Source organism: Hylobates moloch, unplaced genomic scaffold (assembly GCF_009828535.3).
Source record: "Hylobates moloch isolate HMO894 unplaced genomic scaffold, HMol_V3 SCAFFOLD_16, whole genome shotgun sequence".
In the NCBI taxonomy this organism is placed as follows: Eukaryota; Metazoa; Chordata; class Mammalia; order Primates; family Hylobatidae; genus Hylobates; species Hylobates moloch.
The window spans coordinates 36957262-36980588 of record NW_026652291.1 but is presented as its reverse complement, the minus strand read 5'-3'; the positions used below and the strand labels follow the sequence as shown (position 1 = coordinate 36980588).

Below are 23327 nucleotides of genomic sequence, written 5' to 3'. Positions count from 1 at the left end.
AATGATTCTGTTCAAGTGCCAAGATTAAACCAATAGACTCTAGAGGGGCTCAAAAGTGAGGCTACATATCATGGTTTGACGTCTAAATTACAGCTATGCAACTTCCTTTCCTACCCATTTCTACCATATCCTCTGTGCTTTCTATAATAGCTGCTCCAGGGAATGCTGATAATAACATTATCAGCTCCCATTTTTATGCCAGGCACATGATAAGAGCTATACAAACATCATCTTTACAATATGCTGTGAGGTGGGTTTTCACAATAACACTGTGAAGTGGGCATTACTACCCTGAATTTACAGATGGAAGAAATGGGCTATGGAGATTATTAAGTGCTCTGAAGTTAAAACAACTAGTAAATGGTAGAAAAGAGACTCTAAAGTGACTTGTAGCCACTAGTTTGTCTTGCCTCATAAACAGTGTGATAGACATCTGGTATTTCTGCTTGCCCTTGATCTCTTACCCCTTCTCTCATACCTACACCATGATTTTCCTGTAAGGAAACAAGCCTCTTCAATTTTTTTCAGCCTATGTTGTCTAGTTAGGGCTGATTGTACCCACTGGGTTCATGTCTGACCAATGGAAGGATCACATTTCCTTTCTACAGAGATTGGTTTGCAATAGTTGGTTAACCCAAGCTAAGTTGAATAGAGTTAAGTCCAGAATTTTGCTGAACAATAAGAGTTGCTAAATTGGTAGGATATAAGCCTGGAGCTCCTTATGGCTGTCTTTGCCACCATATGAAGGAACCCACTTCAGAATGACAATAAATCAACCCAGAGAAAAAAAAAAAGAGATTGAGAGAATGTTCCAGGTGGAAGGAGGAATTGAATAATTGAATTAATATGAGATTATGAGGCCATCATCTGAGGCCCTGGATCCAGCTGTGCCTAAGGTCAGTTACTCCTGACATTCCAGTTAAGTGAGCCAACAAATTCCCTTTTTTGTTTGGTCTCAATCACATCTCTGTTACTTGCAACAGAAAGAATACTAAATAATACACATATTAAGCTGGGTGCGGTGGCTCACGCCTGTAATCCCAGCACTTTAGGAGGCCGAGGCGGGCAGATCACCTGCAGTCAGGAGTTTGAGACCAGCCTGACCAACATGGAGAAACCCCATCTCTACTAAAAACACAAAATTAGCCGGGTGTGGTGGCACATGCCTGTAATCCCAGCTACTCAGGAGGCTGAGGCAAGAGAATCACTTGACCCAGGAGGCAGAGGTTGTGGTGAGCCAGGATTGTGCCACTGCACTCCAGCCTGGGCAACAAGAGTGAAACTCCATCTCAATAATAATAATAATAATAATAATAATACACATATTAGATACTTATAGTTACATACAAGTGTGGGCCAGAAAATTCTAATAATAAGAACCTATATTGTTAAGTTAAAGAATTTATTCCCCCATTAAGTAGAGATAATTTCTGATTACTCAGGTCTACTTTCCTGGTTCCTGTATTATTCCATTCCTTTTCTTTTCCTCTTCCTTCTTATGCATTTGCTGTTCATCTTCCTGGTTTCCTTTTGGCCTTTTTATTATTCACCTCCACCACAGTAGAGAGGAAAAAAAAAGGATGAAACTTACAATGAACAGCTTTTCTGGCTTATAAGCCTCTTTGAAAAGTTTCAGATGAAGAGTAAGTTAAAAAATATTAACTTAAAAGCAATTACGAAATCATTTTGGGGTTTTAGTTAGCCATTCTATCCATGACCTTTTTTTTTTTTTTTTAAACCACATATTAAGCTTGATGAAAGTCCTTGATGTCATTGCTTCCACAACAAAAATACAACCTTTTCTGGGTTAGTTTCCCTTAATCATTAATGATGAGCTGTAAAATATTCTTTCCAGTTCAAAAGTGGCATCAAATAAGTAACTAAGATGAAATTTGTAATAATTTTGGAAATGTGGTCATTTAGCAAGCTGATATTTACTGAACATCTACTGTGTACTAGGTTAGGCTCTGGAAAAAGCAAAGATGAATAAAACATAATTTTCAAAATCTAGCTGGATCGGCAAGTCTGAATTGGGAGTGAGCAGGAGGGGCATAGGTGAGGGCTGAGCCTGGAGCAGCCAGTTGGCCCATACTGAGGAGGACCTACTGAAGGCTTTGGAAAGTAGATACTATAGGGAGCTGAGGATGGTCTTCAAGAAGTGAAAAATGTGCTAATCCACTGGGGAGAGCTTGTGGGTTATATACAAGGGTCTTAGTTGTCTGACAGAGAAAACTCACTTTAAGATTACATGAATATATGATCCATATAGTCTACCAGGACATCTCTTTTATATATTGATCAGAATAATCTGAGAAAGCTGGAAGTACAGGCATTTAAGCCACCAAAGCTGTGGACTACAGTTTACCCTAAGCAAGGAAGCGACTGTTTTTTAACATGTCATCTCCTGGATTCCTGAGGCTTTCTGGGTTAGCTCAAACCTGGGCCATTTAGCTTCTTATGGGCAGGGACCTCATCATGTTCATCTTTGCTTTCCCTAATGTCTAACTCAGTTCTTGGAACATAGGAGGTACTCAGTAAATATTTGTTGAATTAATATAACATTAAATAAATCATTCAGTTCTGAGTAGTCATTGTTTATACTTGCTGTAAATATGGTTTTATATAATTTCCAAGTGCGTCTGCCCTTTTTAGGTCCTGTATTTTCATTTTGGCGTAGTCTGCTTTCAGTGGCACCCAGCTAGAATTTGCCTGCTAAACAGAAAATCTCTGGTGACACCGAATTGCATATCCTGGCTTGATTGCTTATGGAGAATGGCAAAGCACACACTCTTACCTTTAACTTCACTTTCCATGTATAAGAGAGGGGATGTTTTTGTTTGTTTATTCTGAAATGGAAAACAAAAAAGTAATGCATGCTAGTTGTGAAAAAAAATCAAGCAATATAGTAGGAGGGAAAATCCTCTAATGGTATATAATCTTCTAGGCTTTTTCTATGCATATATCGAAATATTTATGTACTCACCATATATAATGTCGTATAACCTACTTTAAAATTAATCCACACATTATGGATGATTTTTCATGTAAATATACATATTACTAACCGTTTTTCATAGCAGCATGGTATTCATGATATGGATATACAGGAATGTAGTTAAGAGGATAACATAAAAATGAACAAAATGTTGTGTTCCTTAAAAACTCATATCAGGAAAATCTAAAGTATTTTCTTTTTAATTATTCTTAAAAAACAACAAAACTTTGATTCAAACCAAAGAGGTAGCAATATAGCTTCATTTCAGAAATTGCTAACTTAGTGCATGAATATTGTAGCCGTGCTTTGCTTTGTCATTAACCTTCTCTAGTCCTTCTACCTAGGGACCCCAAAGAGCATGGTAAACATTTTACAAAGGCTCCTTAAAGATGCTGGTCTGGACTGAATGGATCTTTAAATCTAGTTGTTTTTCAATGTCTTTTAGTAAGGCCCACCTTAATTGAGCCTTTTTCTTAAGATCCTGATTTTAAAGGGGTAGATGGCTCAGAAAACTGCTCCAGATCACCAAATAAAAAATCAAGTTCTGAACAGTGAGACAACTTTAGGCCCATCCCTCCAGCTGTCCCCAAGATCACACTCCTTCATCATGTGTCTCCTGAGAGTCAGAGATCCTGCAGCTGTGCCTGAGGAGGACTGAGGTCTCCAGGCTCTTGTATTGCTAAACCTAGTTTTTGTTTTTGTTTTGGTTCCATTCTCTTTTCTCTTGCCTTTTTTTCCTCTGTGGTGTCTCATTTCTCCTACAGTCCTGGCTGACTCCCCTGGGGATGAATCTGCCTGCCTGTGCATACAGGAATCCACAATGTCATTAGGGTAGTTATCTCTAATTTATTCTTCCTCCTTGTGATTAGAAGAACTCGGTCTGAATATTGAAGAAAACTCATGTGGGCTTTTGTCTTTGTGATAAAAGCTTCTGTCCCATAGTAATTAGGCAGAGCTCTAGTTTACTTCTGAAACATGATTAACTCCTTGGAAAGGAGGGGAAAAAACGGAAAGTTATTTAAGATGGGTACCCTAGGGGAACAAAGCAGAGGCTTTTCCCATTGTTATGCCTCCTAATTAGGCCAAGCCCAAGGTTGCTGTGTGTCATTCCAGGAGGCAGTTGCCTGCCTGGTAGGCGGATAGGAGCAGAGGGGTGACAGAATGAAGCTGACATCAGAAAGGCCCAAAAAGAGCTTAGGCCTTTTTTTTTTTTTTTTTTTTTTAAGATGGAGTTTCACTCTTGTTACCCAGACTGGAGTGCAATGGCACGATCTCTGCTCACTGCAACCTCCACCTCCTGGGTTCAAACTTTTCTTCTGCCTCAGCCTCCTGAGTAGCTGGGAATACCCAAGTGCACCACCACGCCCGGCTAATTTTTGTATTTTTAGTAGAGAGCGGATTTCGCCATGTTGACCAGGCTGGTCTCGGACTCCTGACCTCAGGTGATCCACCTGCCTCGGCCGCCCAAAGTGCTGGGATTATAGGCATGAACCACCACGCCTGGCCAGGACTTTTTAAAAGACTATATCTTCTGGACTTGCCTCCTGTTCCACCTCTGAAGGCCCTCGGGGAGAGAGGGAGCTTAGATCCCACACTCTGTTCTGTAGTTCCTTACATAGTTTTTCTCACTCAGAACCACTGAAAGAGGTTGGGTTGCTTTATTCCTCATGACTCTCTGTTTTGCTTGACTTGTTTATGGTAAACTTGTGGTATTTATATAATCAGAAAAACATAAAGCCATATTCATAGTGTACCAACGGGGAAAGAGAGAGAAAAATTAATTGTTTGTTGGGACTGGCAAATAGTCTCACAGTGTAGTCAAGTCAGCATTAACAGTAAGAAGGGTATATGGGATTATGAAACTGTAAAAGGCCCCTGAGGATTCTGAGCAGAGTTCATTCTTAGCATGACTGTGGGGGCTCGGTGCCAGGCCATGCTGCACCCCACAGAGGGCCCTGTCCAGACTTCTCAGCACAGGGAATGCCTCATATTGGACAGTTTTTGACTCCACTGATGGTCAGTATTCTCAGCTTCAGGGCCCTGTGTTTCAGGCAAGATAACCTATTCACTCATTTTATAGAATGCTCAGCCTGGTGGGGTGTGTCTTAAGTAGGTAGACTGCCTGGAGACACAGATGGAGCACCAACAAGTGATTCTAATGAGAATTTTAGAATTTTAAACTCCTTATATATCTAGTCTGGTTGCTATCAAGCTCTTCTTACCAAGTTCTTTCTCAGATCCTTCTGGTGCCTATACCTGTTTCTTGAATTATTTCAGTCTGTGAGCTTATTTCTATGAATTAAAGATACGTTAATTCCCTTATAATAGTTGATAAGTGAGTCATTCTATGGTTATATATAGTGTAAGATTTAGAAACAGTCACATTAAAAATATTGAAAATACAAAAGACGAAGCTGACAGGTTCCTGTTATACCCTGACAACACTGGAGAGAGTTATTGTATAAAGTTCTAGCTCTCCTCCATCTTACTGAAACTAGATTTAGTTTGTGCTTAAAGGAAAAGACGGGAAGGGTGCCCTGTTGTCTCTGTTACACTCTTCAACTCATCTGAAATCCTGTCTTGTGTTTTCTTCTTGTCCTTTGCCCTTGCATTTGCTGGAGGAGGACTTTAGGGAAATAGGAAGAATGTTGTGGTAACAGAGAGAATTAATTTGACCGTGCTCTGAAGAAAGAGCATGTTGATTTCTCACTAGAATTGGTTCCTCCACCCATCAGAGCAGGGCCAGGGATGTGGTACATTACACAAACCAGTCCCATTTGACCAGCTGTTTTTGGATGTGTCAAACCCAGATTTCAGCCTCTTTACATAGAAACATGTTGCCTTCCTTGAATCGGTTCCTGTGAGACTAAAGAAAGTCCCGTGTGGCCCAAGCATGATGTAACAGGGATGTGTGCTTCAGAATTCAAGACACACCCTCTGAGTTCCTGGCATCTTTTTACTATAATAATCACACAGCCACAGTCTTCCTTCTGTGACCCTTGAAGGCCAGAGCTGCCTTGCCTCGGCGGCATTTTCTAGTGGGCCTAGACAGGAGGACCCAGCTCTGTTTCTTATGGGTCTTGTGGATGACGCTGGGAAATCAGGCTTGCCTAACTAGATATCCAGAGCTTAGCATTTACAGCTGGACAGAGCTCTTGTGCATCTTGTTTTTTTTTGGTTATTTAAATACTCCTGATTTAGGGTAGAGAAAGGGAATGGATTTCTTTTGCTTGAAATTCTCTGCGACAGTATTTGTTTGCTTTAATTGGCGCTAGATTGAAGTTTCCAAATTCAGATGATGATGAAACCAGTTCATACTTATTTGAAAATTGAAATTGGTGATACTTATGTTAACTTTTGATTTTTAAAAAAACCAATGAAAAATAAAATTTAAATGTAGTATTTGATGGTGATGAACTTACTGACAATAAAGTCAATTCTCACTTCATTCAGAGTACCCAATGGTAATATTAACAAATGGTAACATTAACAATTTCAGAAATGGTTAGAAATATGTACAGTTCTGTAGCCTGTGTGTGAAGTTGTACATTAGCCTTGCACACATAGGCACTCTCACATGGACAGCAAGGAAAGGCAGACCATTGAACTAACTCTTTAGCCTTTAAAACGGGGCAAGTTACTACCTTTTCTGCATTTTTTGTCCCCATAAGATTCTCTCATCATAGTGGAAAGAAACTAATATTTCTCAGGTTCCTATGATGTACCACATTTTTCACTAATTTCTTTCATCTCTTTAATCCTCACAATAAGCCTATGAGATGAGTGCTACTGTGTTCATTTTAGAGATGAGGAAGGTAAGCTTTGAAGAGGTTAGAGTACCCAAAATCATATAGCCAAGATTTGAAGCCATGTTTGACCAAATCTAAGGTGTGTTACATTTTGTAATAATAATGATTGTACTTGACTCCGAGCCTCCTTTTTTAGCCCCCTATAACCATGGTTTGATAATAGCTAAAAAATTGTATTGACTAGCCTTAAGAGGAGCTATTTTGTACATATTTACATGTGGGATGTGTGTGTGTGCACACGTGTGTGTACGTGCATAACCCTCAAACTGATATTAAGATAATGCTACTAAATCACTACCTAATTGGAGATAGAAAAACTAAAGTTCACAAAGAGTGCCTGCACTTTAATGTGGAGGTTTGACCACATATGTATATTCTTTCTCATGATTCATTTGAGATTATTTCTGTGTGATAAACTAATAAAGTTAATCCAAAAAGACAAAGAGAGTACGAATCTTTTTGAGATATCAACAGGCTTCAGCAAATAATAGAACACTTGAAGTGATACAAGATTGGCAAGAAAGAACAGAGACACTTTTGTGCCTTCAAAGTAGTCTAGCAGTAGAACACTTGAGAGATTTCTTCAGGACTTAGAAGAACCAGATATCATAGAAGACAGAAAAGACAAAAACAGCAGATTGGTTTAAAATTGTATATGAAATATATGAAGTAGCTGAACCCCCTTTTTCACCCTGGAAAGCTAAGTGACAAGTCTCCAACCCAGGATAAAAGCCAAAATTTATCGTTGGAGACAGACTTGGGACTCTAGACAGAGCATAGAACAAAAATGGGCATTTTGTTAAAACAGGGGATTATGCCTGCCAGATGGTGAGTCTACAGCCCCTTTCTCTGCCCTGCTTCTAGAATGTAGCAACCAAACGAGATTTTTGTAAATATCAATCCACCTCTGAGAAGGTGTCTCCATTTATTGACTCTACAGTGGATCCCACTGTTTACAAATGCTGTGTATATACATGGTGCTTTTAACTGTATTTTTAGTATAAAAATATTTTATGTTTTAAATATGATTGAAAACCAAGGATCACCAGACTTTGGAAAATGCCTCTCATAGCAAGGAGAGAAGAAAATAGAGATAATGTGAGATTCAAAAGAAAACTTAAAGTATAATTAATTTCCTCAGAGAGTTAAAGATGACATAAGAACAAGAATAGGAAGCACTGAATTGGAAGTGGTCAGAAGACAAGGAAGAGCACCTGGAAATTAATAATATAATAAGTGACAGATTCAATTAAAGAGCTGAAAGATAATACAAAAGTGAAATCATTTGCCATTTTCAATTATGTGTAAGCATTAAGTTGATTAAAAAATCAGTTGTCTAGTGCTGTGAAAACTTTTAAAACAGAAAAAGGAGGAGTCAAAATTGAATAGGGGGAGATAACCAAGATAGATACCGAATCAGGATGTTTACATTTTGGCTTTGGAGACTCCATTTTCAGCATAGTGGAATAAGGCACTCCCAAACTCTACACCTCCGTAAAAGTAACAAGAACATTGACAAAAACTTAAATAAACTTCTTCAGAATTCTGGAAATTAAATAAAGGCTCACAACAGTCTGAGGAGTGTTTATTTGGGAAAAAAACAAGTGACTCTCAGGAATAACAGCAAGACTTGTGGAATTTTAACTTGCCGTAATTCCATTCTCCCTTCATCAGTGCTACAGCAATCTTGCACACCAACAATCTTTATTTGTGGCATCTTTGAAAGCCAGCATGGTAGCAGCCACTGGAGAGGATAGAACAGGTTTGGAGCACTTTAAAAACCCCATCCTAGAGAATTGCTATTATTTGACCTGTCCAACAGCATGCTAAAAAGCTCCATTCTCAGGGCTTGTCTTTATTTGACTTAGATTCAGAACTTGGCCTGTGTGAACAGCACTACCCACAGAGCATTTGTCAAAAACAGCCAGTGGTAATTGCTCACCATCATGGCTGCCCAAGGCTCCATTACCAGATAGGGCCAACAAGAGACTGACCAAAAAATATAAAAGGAAAATCTAGTGGAATGAGATAGCTACAGGGGGTTTTATAAAGCTCCTACATACACCAGGAATCTAGAGGGCTACATAGATGTCCAGGGCTTTGTAAGAGCTGAGAAAACCTGAAGATCTCCCTTCCAGCTGACCTTGAGGCTGTGTGCAAGAAAGAAGTGAAGAATGAAACAGAGTTATATGGCCTGATGGAGTATTGAATGCATGCCCCAACACACACACACACACACACACACACACACACACACACACAGGCTGAAAGATTTACTGATTCACAGCATTTAAGGAAATCTGTCATGTCATTAGTGGACCACAAATTGGCTTCATATATAAGGGACCTTCAATAAAATTAACTGACTGACTTCTCATCAGAAACCACGGAAGCCAGAAGGTAATTGAATAACGTATTCAAACTGTTGAAACAAAAAGATTGTCAATCCAGAATTCTGTATCCAGCAATATTATCCTTCAAAAATGAAGGAGAAATTAAGACATTCCTAGAAAAAACAAAATCTAAGAGAAACACCTGCCATACAGAAAGTACTAAAAAGAATTCTTCAGGCTGAAATGAAAGGACACTAGACAGTAACTCGAATCAATGTGAAAAAATAAAGTGTGTGGCTGGGTGTGGTGGCTCACACCTGTAATCCCAGCACTTTGGGCGGCCAAGACAGGTGGATCACAAGGTCAGGATATCAAGACCATCCTGGCTAACATGGTGAAACCCCGTCTCTACTAAAAATACAAAAAAAATTAGCCGGGCCTGGTGGCGGGTGCCTGTAGTCCAGCTACTGGGGAGGCTGAGGCAGGAGAATGGCGTGAACCCAGGAGGCGGAGGTTGCGGTGAGCCGAGATTGCGCCACTGCACTCCAGCCTGGGTGACAGAGCGAGACTCTGTCTCAAAAAATTTTTTTAAAAATAAAAAAAAGAGTGTGTTGGTAAAGATAAATATGTAGGTAAATGCAAAAGACAATAGAATGTATTTTCATTTGTAATTCTTTTCCTCTCCCATCTGATTTGAAAGATAACTGCAAAAAGCAAGAATTATAAAACTGCGTAGATGGGCTTATAATGTATAAAGATGTAATTTGTATGACAATAGTACAAGGAAGGGGAAGAGAATAGAGCTATATTGATGCACATTTTTTGCAAACAATTGAAATTAAGATGGTATCAATCTGAACTAGTTTTAAGTTAAAATATTAATGACAATCCTCAGGGCAGCCTCTAAGAAAATAACTCAAAAATGCGTAGTGGAAGAAAAAACAAGAGAGTTAAAATTGTATACTAGAAAAATACCTAACACAAAGAATGCAGTAATGACAGAAGATAGTAATGGCAAAACAGAGGAACAAAAAGGAAATACACACAGAAAACAAATAGCAAAATGGCAGGCATATATCCTACTTTATCAATAATTACACTAAATGTGAGTTGATTAATGCTCCAACCAAAAGGCAGAGATTGACAGAATAATTTTTTTTAAAAACAACATGATCCAACTATATGCTGTCTACAGGAGACACACTTTGAGTCAGACGCAAATAGGTTGAAAGTAAAAAGATGGAAAAATATATGTCATGCAAACAGTAAAGAAAGCTGGAATGGCTATGCTACTATCAGACAGAATAGACTGTAAGACAAAAATCATTACTGGAAACAAAAAGGAGACATTTTATAATTATAAAAGGATTGCTCCATTAGGAAGACATAACTATAAATGTATGTGCACCTAACACCTATGCCCCAAGATACACGAAGCAAAAACTAATAGAATTGAAGGGAGAAATAGAAATTCAATGATAATAGCTGGAGGCTTCAATACCCCACTTTCAATAATGGATAGGACAACTAGACAAAAGTTCAACAAAGAAACAGAAGACTCAAACAACACTCTACGTCAACTAGACCTCAAAGGCATCTATAGAACACTCTAAACAACAGCAGATACATGTTCTTCTCAAGTATAAATTAGAATACAAATTGAGCCTCAATAAATTTAAAAGATTGAAATCATACAAACTTCTACAATCACAATAGAGTGATTTTTTTTTTTTTTTTTTTTTTTTTTTGGCTTTTTTTGAGACAGAGTCTCACTCTGTCACCCAGGCTGGAGTGCAGTAGCACGATCTTGGCTCACTGCAACCTCTGCCTCCCAGGTTCAAGTGATTCTTGTGCCTCAGCCACCTGAGTAGCTGGGATTACAGGCATGCACCACCACAACCAACTAATTTTTGTATGATTAGTAGAGACAGGGTTTTGCCATGTTGGTCAGGCTGGTCTTGAACTCCTGGCCTCAAGTGATCTGCCCACCTCGGCCTCCCAAAGTGCTGGTATTATAGGTGTGAGCCAACACGCCCAGCCCTGGGGTGAAGTCAATAATCAGTAACAAAAGGAAAATTTGGAAATTCTCAATTGTGTGCAAATTTAAAAACACACACACACAGACACACCCCTACATAAGCAATAGGTCAAAGAATAAATCACAAGAGAAATTAGAAATGAATGAAAATGAAAACAAAAATACAACATCAAAGCTTATGTGGTGTAGTTAAAGCAGTGTATAGGGAAATATACAGTTTAAATGCTGATGTTAAAAAATAATTTTATTGCATGTATATTATACCTAAATAAAGCTGATCTTAATCTAGAAAGAATTGGTGGCCCATATTTTTGACTGTATAAATTTGCATACTACCATGTATTTGTAGTTGATGAATTTTCTCTGATTGTGGTATAATTCAGGAAGAATTAATAATACTTTTTTTTTTTTTTTTTTTTTGAGACAGAGTCTAGCTTTGTTGCCAGGCTGGAGTACAGTGACACAATCTCAGCTCACTGCAACCTCCACCTCCTGGGTTCAAGTGATTCTCCTGCCTCAGCCTCCCGAGTAGCCTCCCGTGCCACCATGCCCGGCTAATTTTTTGTTTTTTTGTTTTTTTGTTTTAGTAGAGACAGGGTTTCACTATGTTACCCAGGATGGTCTCAATCTCCTGACCTCGTGATATGCCCACCTCGGCCTCCCAAAGTGCTGAGATTACAGGCGTGAGCCACCGCACTTGGCCATAAGAATTACTAACACTTTCAAACCACATGTAAAGTTCACTGAAAAAAAAAAAAAACAACTTTTTTTTTTTTTTTTTTTGAGACAGAGTCTCCCTCTGTTGCCCAGGCTGGAGTGCAGTGGCGCAATCTCGGCTCACTGCAAGCTCCGCCTCCCGGGTTCACGCCATTCTCCTGCCTCAGCCTCTCCGAGTAGCTGGGACTACAGGCGCCCGCCACCACGCTCGGCTAATTTTTTGTATTTTTAGTAGAGACGGGGTTTCACCATGGTCTCGATCTCCTGACCTTGTGATCCGCCCGCCTCGGCCTCCCAAAGTGCTGGGATTACAAGCGTGAGCCACCGCGCCCAGCCGACCAACATGGTTTTTAAATTGTGTTAATAAATATTAAGCTTGTAGTTAATTATATGCATGCTAAAGTAGTTAGAGAAAAGTGTACTGATGTTTGCAATTTACTTTGAAATGTAATAACAACCAGAACAAAAAATAAGATGGGTTGACAGATAAATAGATATGTGATAAAAAAACAAGTGTAATAAAATTATTTTGGTCTTTTTGTTTCTGTTTTTTGAGACAGGGCCTTGGTCTGTCACTCAGGCTGGAGAGCTAATCATAGCTCATTACAACCTCAAATTTCTGGGTTCAAGTAATAAAATGTTAATGGTAGAACCAGTTGATATGTTTATGGTTATTCACTATAAAATTCTTTCACTTTTGTTGTATGTCTGAAAAGTTTCATAATAAAATGTTGAGGAAAAAACAGTAAACTCAAAATGTCATTCTGACCCTGAACTATTTACTATTCCATAATTTACTAAGTTAACATCCTACTGATCAGAAAAAATTAATATTTTCTTTAAGGAGCCCTAGCTCTTTTCTAGGCAATACTTTCTTATACTTTGAGAACTTGATGTGTTATATTATAGGTAAACATTTTGAAAACAATCACCAGAGAGGTGTTATACAAAAGCATAATGATATTCTATGAAGAAATAGGATCTTATAACCTCAAGGTCAAGCTTCCTAAGAGACTCTTCCCAGAGACTAGAATTATATTATTTATATTATTTATATATCATATTATTATATTGTATATTATTATTTATATTATATTTTTAGGGATTCAGATCAGCTTACTTTATATCCCCTAATTTCTGTAGAAAAACTTGGGAAGTAGGCCACATGTAGACAAATTAATAAATTCATGCCTGCTCAAATACAGTTCATTTTTCCATCCTGCCATTTTCCAGCACTGTATTACTTCTACAGATCTTGCTCTTCCATTTTGAGAAGGCAGTTTAGATGCCGCTAAACTCATTCTCTGCTCTCCCCACATAATCCTGCAAAGCTGCTGGTGTTGAGGCTTCAGTGTTCCATGCAGAGTGATTTTCCAAGTGATGAAGCAGATTCTAATCAGTCTAAGATCCAAATACAGACTGGGAGTTGGACCTCTGCCATCTTTCCCTCCAGCTCTCGCAACACAATGGGGAATTCCTGTGAGGATCACTGGGTACACTTCAAGCTCCCCTGATCCTATGGCCTCATTCCAGTCACAGATCTTCCTGTCTGGAGCATTTCCGGCCCTTCTGTCCTTTGGCTTGGAGAGTTCAGCTCAACCTGGGAAGGGACAGAAGACTTTGGGGTTATCAAAAGCCTGTTGAATTATCTGATGCAAGACTAACTGGTTTGTTTGCCTCCCTGGCTCTCTTCCTGAGCTTCAAAGCAGCTGAGAAAACAACTTTTTTCTAAGTCTTGGACAAGGAGGAAAACTCTGGCATGAAGGATTTCTGTCGCAGACACTTGGCATAGCTAGAGGAAAGGTTTGTTTAACTTACCAATGGGTTTTATTAGCCTAGGACTCCAGTTGAAGTGAGATAATAGGGTCCGTGTAGAAGGACGTTTCAGTCAGTGGGCTTCCTCCCTAATTTCTCGACAGGACCCTTGCATGAAGATGAAAAGCATCAGACACATTCAACAAGGAAATCCCCACTGAATTTATCAACGACCACATAATCTTGCTGATCATGAGGGAGACTGAGACAGGATTAAAAAACTAGCAGGACCGGAGATTGTGGATGGATGCAAAGTCATATTTGGGAGCTATCTACTTCAGTTGCTTCTTGCTGTACTTCTCTTTGCTGAACATATTACATTGTCTCTGGGCCCCACATCTTACAGCAGATAGCAGAGATAGAAAGAAAGCCAGTCCTACCACCTGCCCTTACAGGAAGAAACTCTTCTGCTTATACTTTTCCTCTGCCAGGTCATTTCACTCTTCCTTTCACCCCCGAACTAATGTGAGATTTGGGGTTGGGGTGGGAAGGGGAAGGAAATAGAAGAGAGGAAGAATTCATGACTGGTGTACAGGAAGCCTTCTTGGCACAGGAATTAGAGAAGAGAAAGTGGAAGAATCAGTGCCAGCTTACCCTCAGCCTCATGGCTGCCTATTCATGTCTGCTTTCCTGGGCCACAAAGGCAAAACTCACTTTTTCCTAAGGTTGGGGCTGTATTGCAGGAACTCATGTAAACTGCCAGGACCAGAACTCTATAAAAGCAGCCTGCAGGCCGGGCGCAGTGGCTCACGCCTATAATCCCAGCATTTTGGGAGGCTGAAGTGGGTGGACCACCTGAGGTCAGGAGTTCGAGACCAGCCTGGCCAACATGGTGAAATCCGCTCTCTACTAAAAATACAAAAAATTAGCTGGGCGCAGTGGCGGGTGCCTGTAATCCCAGCTACTCGGGAGGCTGAGGCAGGAGAATCGCCTGAACCTGGAAGGTGGAGGTTGCAGTGAGCCAAGATCACAACACTGCACTCCAACCTGAGCAACAAGAGCAAGACTCCATCTAAAAAAAAAAAAAAAAAAAAAAAAAAAGGAGCCTCCAGGGTAGCCTGTGCCCAACGTTCCTGACATCTCTGTGCTGCCTGCTCCACACTGGCCTTCCTAGCCACCCATGGAGAAGGGCTGGGCTGGGTTGCCTCAGATGAGGGCCACACCTATACTTTAAAAAGGAGGACCCAGACACTATCCCTAGAAGGTGTCGCCATCCTGGAGAAGGCCTGGGGTTACTATGCCTAGCACTTTCTGTTCTGTGGCTCCTTTTCCACTTTCTGAGCCTCTTGGAAGTGGGATCAGGCCAGGAAAAACATGTGATGCTATAGCAAGCTGAAACCAAAGACGTGACTTTGGGCCTGGCCAAGCCGAGAATCTTGGCAGTGATTGACTGGGAAGCCTGCTGTTTTCTATGGCATTTTCTGAGTCCCCTAACTTTGGGAAGAGGGAACCAGATAAGTCCTAAAAATGGATATGAATCAGTAGAGCTTCTGTGGGTCATCAATTTGTGCATTTATTCACTCATTCATTCTTGTATTTCATAATGAAGCTTCTCTTACGTATATAGCACCACACTAGAGGTTTGCAGGACCAGAAGCAGCAACAAGAAGAAGAATGGTCAAATAGATTATGTTAAATTGAGGTAACATTAACCATAAAACAGTAAAGAAAACTAATAATTAGAGAGTACAGATAAAGTACGAAGAGATTAGAGAGAGATGACTTTAGGCTGGAGAAATCGGCTGAAGCTTCTGGAAGAGGTGACATTTGTATTTAGACTTTCAGGGATGAAGGGCAGAAGGGAGACTGCCAGTGTGGAAGCTTGCGAACAGCTGAGGCAGCCCGCACGGATACCCTGTCCAGCTCCCTTCTTTGTCTTGAATCATGCAATATCCATGCAGGAAAAAAAAAAGCCCTTATTTGCTGTTATGTATCCTGCCTCATTTAATGTATTATCCCAGAAAAGTGGATTGAGTTGTATGTGGCAGATTGGGAGCTGCCATCGTGGTGGTTAAAAGTACAGACCAGGTAGTACAGAACCAGGTAGCCTGGGTTGGAACCCAGCTTCAGTACTTATAAGCTACCTACCTTTGAGGATTATTGTGAAGATTAGTGTCCGTTGGTGGTTGTTCTCATCAGCATTATTACTGTAGGAACCCTGGAAGTCTCCCCTACCCACCCCAGTCCTATTGCACTTTCTATCATTGCAGACCATTTCTCTTTTTTGAGAGTCTTATATTACAATGCAGACACACCTGAGAAGGCTAATGTGGGAAGGTTTACCAGCCCTCACTTTAGGGGTAGAGAGAATTAGCTGACAGCTTATTTACTGAGAGCAAAATAGAAACCTGGGGAGAGGGACATAAAAGAAGGAGGAGAGAGTTTACAAGGAGAAGCCCATGGGCCCCAATGGCCAATTTTCCTTCCACGCTTTATTTAGAGTACATAGGCCTCTGTGTTTCTACTTGTCATTGGAGAGAAACCTCCACACACCAGCATAGGGATGAAGTGAAGAACAGTGAGGAAGATACCTGCCCATCATTCTAGGAGCCCTCAGCTGAAATGCACCATATCAGATCCTAGAGAAGGGAACAGAGTGAGATTACAGAAAATGCCCCAGATCTGCTGAATCCCACTGAAAATTTAGAGCTTGCCTCTAAAAAATAAACTGAGGTAGAAACAGGTAGCAGTATTTTAATAAGTGCAAATTTACAGAGTGTAAATTGAATCTGCCTGGCCCAGAGTGTGGTACTCAATAAATGTTTGTTGATGGATGGATTGAATGCCCTAGAGTGAGGAGCACATAGTAGAATGTCACAGTGGAAAAAACCCAAAGGCTTCCCTGTATTGTCTGCCTTCTGCCACCAGAATGTCAGCTCCATGAGATCACGGACCTCTCTGTCTTGTTCCCTGCTCTATCCCCTGCACCTAGAGCAGTGCCAAGCACAAACAAAAGAGCTCAGTAAATATTTGTGGATTGAAAAAGTGCATGGATGGGTGGGTGGATGGCACAAATAACGAAAATTGCTTCCAGATGGTAGTGGGATTGGGGATCCAGCATCAAGTACATATTGCATATACGTTAAATGTTCCTCCAAAGAATTGATGGATAGTTGGATCAATTAATCAAAACAGAGTCTCACTATGTTGCCCAGGCTGGTCTCAAACTCCTGGCCTCCAGCAGTCCTCCTGCCTCAACCTCCCAACGTGCTGAGATTACAGGCCCAAACCCTCCAAAGAATTTTAAAATATGGGTGACCACTTTCCTTGCAAGGATAGGTAAAGAGAGGAGAAAGTGTATTTGTTAGAGTGCAGTTAAAGCCGAGCTGGTCTGATATGAAGGAAATATTCAAGAAGAAACAATTTGGCTATTTGTGGGAGATGGGATTAACTGCCCACATACCACATACCTACCACAAGGAGCCCCAGGCTTTCTGAGCCACATATATCTACACTCATTCTTGTCCAGTTACATATTTCTTTGAACCCTCAGACTTCCAAAGCCAACTTTCACACATTGCACACAGGTTTGAGTGTGATCAGAATTTTTCACTAGAGCCCTGTTGTTTTATTAAGTACCTAGGCCTCCCTGCAGGGCATCATGTATTGAAGAAGATAGAATGATACTTGAAAACCACCTACATCAGACAATGATTAGAACTCCCCAGATTTATGAGATGGCTGAACATCTGAACCAGCACAGCCTAAATTATCTGCTGGGGGGTTGTCTGCTTTAGAAGAGGATAGTTTATAGTTTGAATGGCAGAAGGGTCATGGGGCATTAATTCAGATCAAAAAAAGGGAGGAATCTATATGTATCCACAAAGATACATGGCAAGCGTCACTTTTCTTCCTGAAACATATTGGGCTAGAAAGCTAATTTACACTTCCCCTCACTAGTATATAAGACTACAGAATCTTCAGGTTAGAAAACTCAAAAGCAATATGCATCTTCACATAGTATATAATAGTATATAATACTAGCATATAATATTACAGAATCCTCAGGTTAGAAAACTCATAGTAAAAGCAATATGCGTCTTCACATAGTATATACTAGTATATAATATTATAGAATCTTCAGGTTAGAAAACTCATAGTAAATCAATATGCGTCTTCACATAGTATATACTAGTATATAATATTATAGAATCTTCAGGTTAGAAAACTCATAGAAAAGCAGTATGCATTTTCACTCCAGTCCTCTTACCATGATGTTTGCATTGAAGTGTTTGTGGTCATGGATTGCTTTGGGCCTCCAACCACCTCCTTCTTTGTCATTTTTTCTTTTGGAATTTGGGCCCCAGTCCAAACACACTGCATCAGGCATGGTTTCCTGGGTGAGGAGGAGAGCAGGACTATCACCTCCCTTGTTCCACATACTATATCTCCGTTGATATAACCTGAGAACTTGCTAGATTTTTGAGAATTACATCTCACAGCTGACTAATATTGAACTGTAGTTAACCATCATTCCATTTTCTGAATGCTGAATCTCATTTTGCCTGTTCCATAATGAATCATTGGTGCTCTGTTCTCAAGGACAAGGCCTTTCATTTAGTTCAATAAAATTGCATCCCAAACAATGTGTAGGATTTGTTCCAACGTTCTAACCAAATTGAGATTTGTTTTGATTTCATGTTTATCTAATCTAATCTATGACCTCTTTCTCTAAATTTTTTGTCTTCTGTTACCTTCCCATCAATTCAGCATCTCATCAATGCATTTAGTTACCTGATTCACAAGTCCAAATGTCACCTCTTCAGTGAGATCTCATGATACTCTATTCAAAATTGATGCCCCCACCTCCAGTCCAATACACTTCCTATATTCTTTATCTGCTCTTTTCATCCATTGCACATATACTGATCGAACATAACATATTTTATTTATTTTGTACTTCTTATCTTTCTTTAGAATGTAAGCTCTATTAGAGGAGCAGTTTTTGCCAGTTCCATTCCCTGCTGGATTTCATATTTGTTGTACGGGTGTAATTGAATACATCAGCAATCTCATTCAAGTCAGTAAGACCAAGCTAGAATTCAGTACATTCTACTAGAGATTGCTGCCCCTCACCAGGTTACTACTGACCTTTTGGTCACTCACAAGTCCACTTAATGGTATTAGCACCCAGCTCAACTTATCTTCACTTTATCCAGAAGGCTATCAAGAGAGTTTGTCACGTTTTTTGCTGAAATCAGATGTTTTTTGTCGGTGGTAGCCCTCTGATCTATCAATCTGGAAGTTCTTTTCCAAAGAAAGGAAATGGAATTCATCTGACATAACTTATCACTTCCTTTTTTCTAACTGCACACAGATCATCCTTTTGATGACTCATTTTAAATCCTGCTCCAGAAGGACAGTGCATTAATCAGTGACCTGTCCAAACTCTTTGATTTCCGGCAGGGAGGTCCCTCCAGGTGTGAGATCCTTTTGGCTGGGATTCAGGGCTTGCTCATAGACTGGCTATTAGAAAGTAGAGTTAGCACCACAGAGTTGGAAGGCTTAGGCTCAGATGCCATTCTTGTGTCGCATTGGAATATTACATTCTTTTTTTCTGGGTCTCAGTTTCTGCAGTGCATAAAATAAAAATGGTAATATTTTTAAAAATATAGCATGATACTTTATTTATTGCTATTTATACCCTTTTGGTTTCATGTCTAGTTGCTACATACAGACAACAAAGATCTGAGATTTTTTATATGTTTAGTTTATTTTTACTGCTATTTGATCTAAAGGATTTACATTTATCTTATCAATTTCCTTTTTTACCACTCTTTCTGGCACAGCTATAGTTTAGGCCCTTATTATCTTATCACTGAATTATTGGAGTCGCCTCCTAACTGGCCCCACATCTCCCATCTCTTGCTTCTCCATCTTAGACTCTTCAATCAGTCTAATTACCTAGAACCTGGCTACTCAAAATGTGGTCTATGAACCACAGCATCGTCGTCTCTTGGGAGCCTGTTAGAAATGCAGACTCTCTTAGGCTCCACTCAAAACCTACAGAATCAGAATGTGCAGGTCAACAGGACCCACAGGTGATGCAAACCCACATTAAAATCGAGAACCACTGTTTTTTCTTCTACCATGCCATTCCCCTTCTAAGAGATATCCTTAAAATTCACATTGAACTGCGCCGGGCATGGTGGCTCACGCCTGTAATCCCAGCACTTTGGGGGCTGAGGCGGGTGGATCACGAGGTCAGGAGATTGAGACCATCCTGGCTAACACAGTGAAACCCCGTCTCCACTAAAAATACAAAAAATTAGCTGGACATGGTTGTGGGCGCCTATAGTCCTAGCTACTCAGGAGGCTGAGGCAGGAGAATGGTGTGAACCCGTGAGGCGGAGCTTGCAGTGAGCCGAGATTGCGCCACTGCACTCCAGCCTAGGCGACAGAGCTAGACTCCATCTCAAAAAAATAAAAAATAAATAAATAAATAAATAAATAAATAAATAAATAAATAAATAAATAAATTCACATTGAACCATCTCCAAACTGTCTCAGGCAGAAAGGGATCTACCTTAATTTTCAAATGAAATATTTTTGACATGAATGTGTAAATGCCCACCTATACTTTCTTCTCATTGGTTCTGAGAATGATGAACTAGTTTATCTAAATAATTTTAGAACATTTGTAAAAATTATTGCAACCCAACTGGAGACTTTCTTCTGGTAGAAGCCAAGTATATTGTTATTTGGTGAGTGAGGGTTAAGGGAACCATATGTGATGGGTTAGTTGGAAATGTTCCTATTATTTATTATGAACTTATTTTGTGTTTGACACAGTGACAGGTATTTTGTATACTTAATTTAATCCTCATAATAATCCCACTTAGGAAGGTGTTTTTATCACCATTTTACATGTGGGGAAACTGAGACTTAACAAGTTTAGTTGTCCAGAGTCACAGTTTTGGTTAGAATTCAGGCTGCACTGGAGTAACAAAGATGTCAAAATACAGTAGTTGAGACAAGTGGCTCTGCCCTGAGAGGACTGGTGACCCCGAGTAGGAGACGTTGATGCTCTCTGAAGCCACCCAGCTTCCCTCTCTCATGCCGCCTTGTCATCCCCAGAGTGTTGTCCACATCCATTTGCTTGGATCTGGTTCCTGCCTTGGGAAGAGCGAAAGAGAAAGTGAAGGGCATGCAGTTTTCCTATGAAAACATAATCCAGAAGTTCTACCTGTCATTTGTACTCACATTCTGCTAGTCAAAGCTTGGTCACATAGCCACACCTACTTGCAAAAGAAGCAGAGAAATGTGGAAACTTGGGGAGTTATTTACTAAAGGGAAGAAGGGGAATGGCTGCTAGAGGAAAATTGTAGGCTCTGCCATAGGCTCCTAGCCGATCAGTGGAAGAGCTAGATTCCAAGCCTATGACTAAAACCTGTGATCTTTTCATCACATTTTTCCACCACTTCTCATAGTTGACAGCAAATATTTGTTGAATTGAGATAGGCCAAGATATTATATATAAGCCTTTTGATTATTTGAAATTGTTTCTTCTTTCTCTCTTGCCTCCCTGATTGCCTACACAGTTCAGAGTTTAAACTGTCTCTGTTTCTGATAATGTTGTTTTAATGTGTAAAACAGGCAACTGACATTAATCTTCCAATATTATTCTCAATTATTATTGATAATATTATTTTATTATTCCAATAAAATAATCCACCAATTATTAGAGGTTCTGTAGAACTGTATGAGATGTGATAATGGCTTAATGATACTGATTTTTTTAAATGACCAAATAACCATCTCCTTTAAAATAAGTGTTGTCTTAGGAAAATGCCATTGCTGAAAACATTTTTTGATATTTTGGCTGGTATATCAGTTAACTCTTGCTGCACTAATGCTTCATGACTCCACTACCAAAATCTCAGAGGCATACAGTGATATTTAACTTGTGTATCTGTGGGTCTCTAGGGGTCAACTCTTTAGCCTGAGCCTTACTGGCCAGCTCTGTTTCAGGTATCTGTTGCCCTCCTTCTGAGATAGCAGACTAGCATGGACATATTTTTCTCTGACGATGGCACAAACATTAAGAGAACAACTAGAAATACTTGAGGCTTTTTGAGGCCTCGGCTGGGAACTGGCACAACCTGTGTCATGCCACCTGGCAAGTCATATACCCAAACCCACAATCAAGGGCCATGGGAAATGCTCTACACCTTAAGTAAGAGAAAATGTAGTCACGTAGTAAAGGGTTTGGTGAAGGACCAGGGCCAACAAGGAAACCTTCAATTGCTTTGCCTTTCGCAAGTTATTTTGAATATTTGCAGTGATAGTAAATCTTTGAAAGATACCTTTGAATTTTTTTAGTAAAACAGCTAAGTTTATAAATAAAATTAGAGAATCAAGCTAGGTTTATTTTTGGGCAGAAAGGTAGCTATTTAAGCATGTGTTATAAAATAATGAGACTTATTTCTAGAAGAATTGATTCAAGAATATGGCATTTGATGACAGAATAGTTGAAATAAATGTACAACCTTTTAAGGTGACCACTTTGAAAGGATAACACTCATTTAAACCTTGGGTTATAAAATGTTGTTTTTTTTTTTTAAATAAGCCTTGTGACTTATAGTCCTATGTTACCACTTTGTGTCAAAGTGGGATGGGGAGTGAATAGAGGCCCATCCCTGATCCTTTGACTAACCCTAGAAAAATGTGCTTTATGTGCAGATTCTTATTGCCAAGTCCCCTCTGGCTCCCTTCACCTCATTTGTCTACACCATCAAGGAGGAAGGCCTGGTTCTTCAAGGTAAGGTCCTTGGATTAAGCCATTTCTTTAAGCTTATGCTCAGTGCTGCCCATTGCTAGTGGTAATTACTGCTATGGTTCTGATAGAAGCTAGCTCCAGACAGAATCAAAAGCCAAGATGCATTGGCCAGTGATATTTACCCTAATGAGAGCAAGAGATCGGCAGTTGTGGCAAGAATTTGACAGAGAAGATTGAGGGCTGAAGGAGACCTACAGAATTTCCTAACAGAATGAGACAATCAAAACATGAGGATCAAACCAAGAAAGCTCGGAATTGCTACCACCCCATTCCTCTTTCCAGATCCCATGGCATGAAGTGGGCAATGATTCTGACACCAGTGTGGAGGTGAGGAGCCAATGCTGCCTCAGAGCCCTCTTGCTTAACAAGCTAAAGAACCATCTGGGTTGGCAGCCTCTGGGGCACAATGTCATGGCTCCATGAACCCTACTTCCCTGACTCCTTCTGATTATCTTGTTTCCTTTTCCTGTCCTGTCCTAACATGGTCTTCCTGCTGGGACCAGACCTTTAGGACCTGCACCTTGTGACATGAGCCCAGGACTTAGAAGGAGCTGAGTTCTTGCGTAGGGTAGAGCACCCTGAGGCCACATCCTGGAACTCACTGATCTACAATGGTGGTTCATTCTCAGATGCTAGATACGCCAGTGGTTAGGAAAGGCACCCGATTACGGGTCTTTCCAGAAAACAATTAACATGAAAGGGTAAATTCAAGCACTGTTAGAAGAGTCAGCCCACAAGATCAGATGTACAAAACTGCTTTGTGGATGAGGAAGGATCCGCACAGAAGTGCTCAGGATACACATCTGTCCCCTGCTGTCGGGCAGGAGACCCCACCCACAGA

At 40.0% G+C, this 23327-nt stretch overlaps 1 protein-coding gene across 4 annotated transcripts in view; it reads left to right on the top strand.

Annotated features, from left to right (window-relative positions):
- The window catches only part of RAD51B (RAD51 paralog B), a 730112-nt gene that overhangs the window by 633276 nt on the left and 73509 nt on the right, over window positions 1–23327 (top strand). For all 4 annotated transcript variants that reach the window (XM_032179312.2, XM_032179313.2, XM_058429428.1 and 1 more), the window contains exon 10: window positions 22390–22468. In XM_032179312.2, the coding sequence (XP_032035203.1) occupies window positions 22390–22468 (79 nt within the window). The remainder of the gene's footprint in view (window positions 1–22389; window positions 22469–23327) is intronic.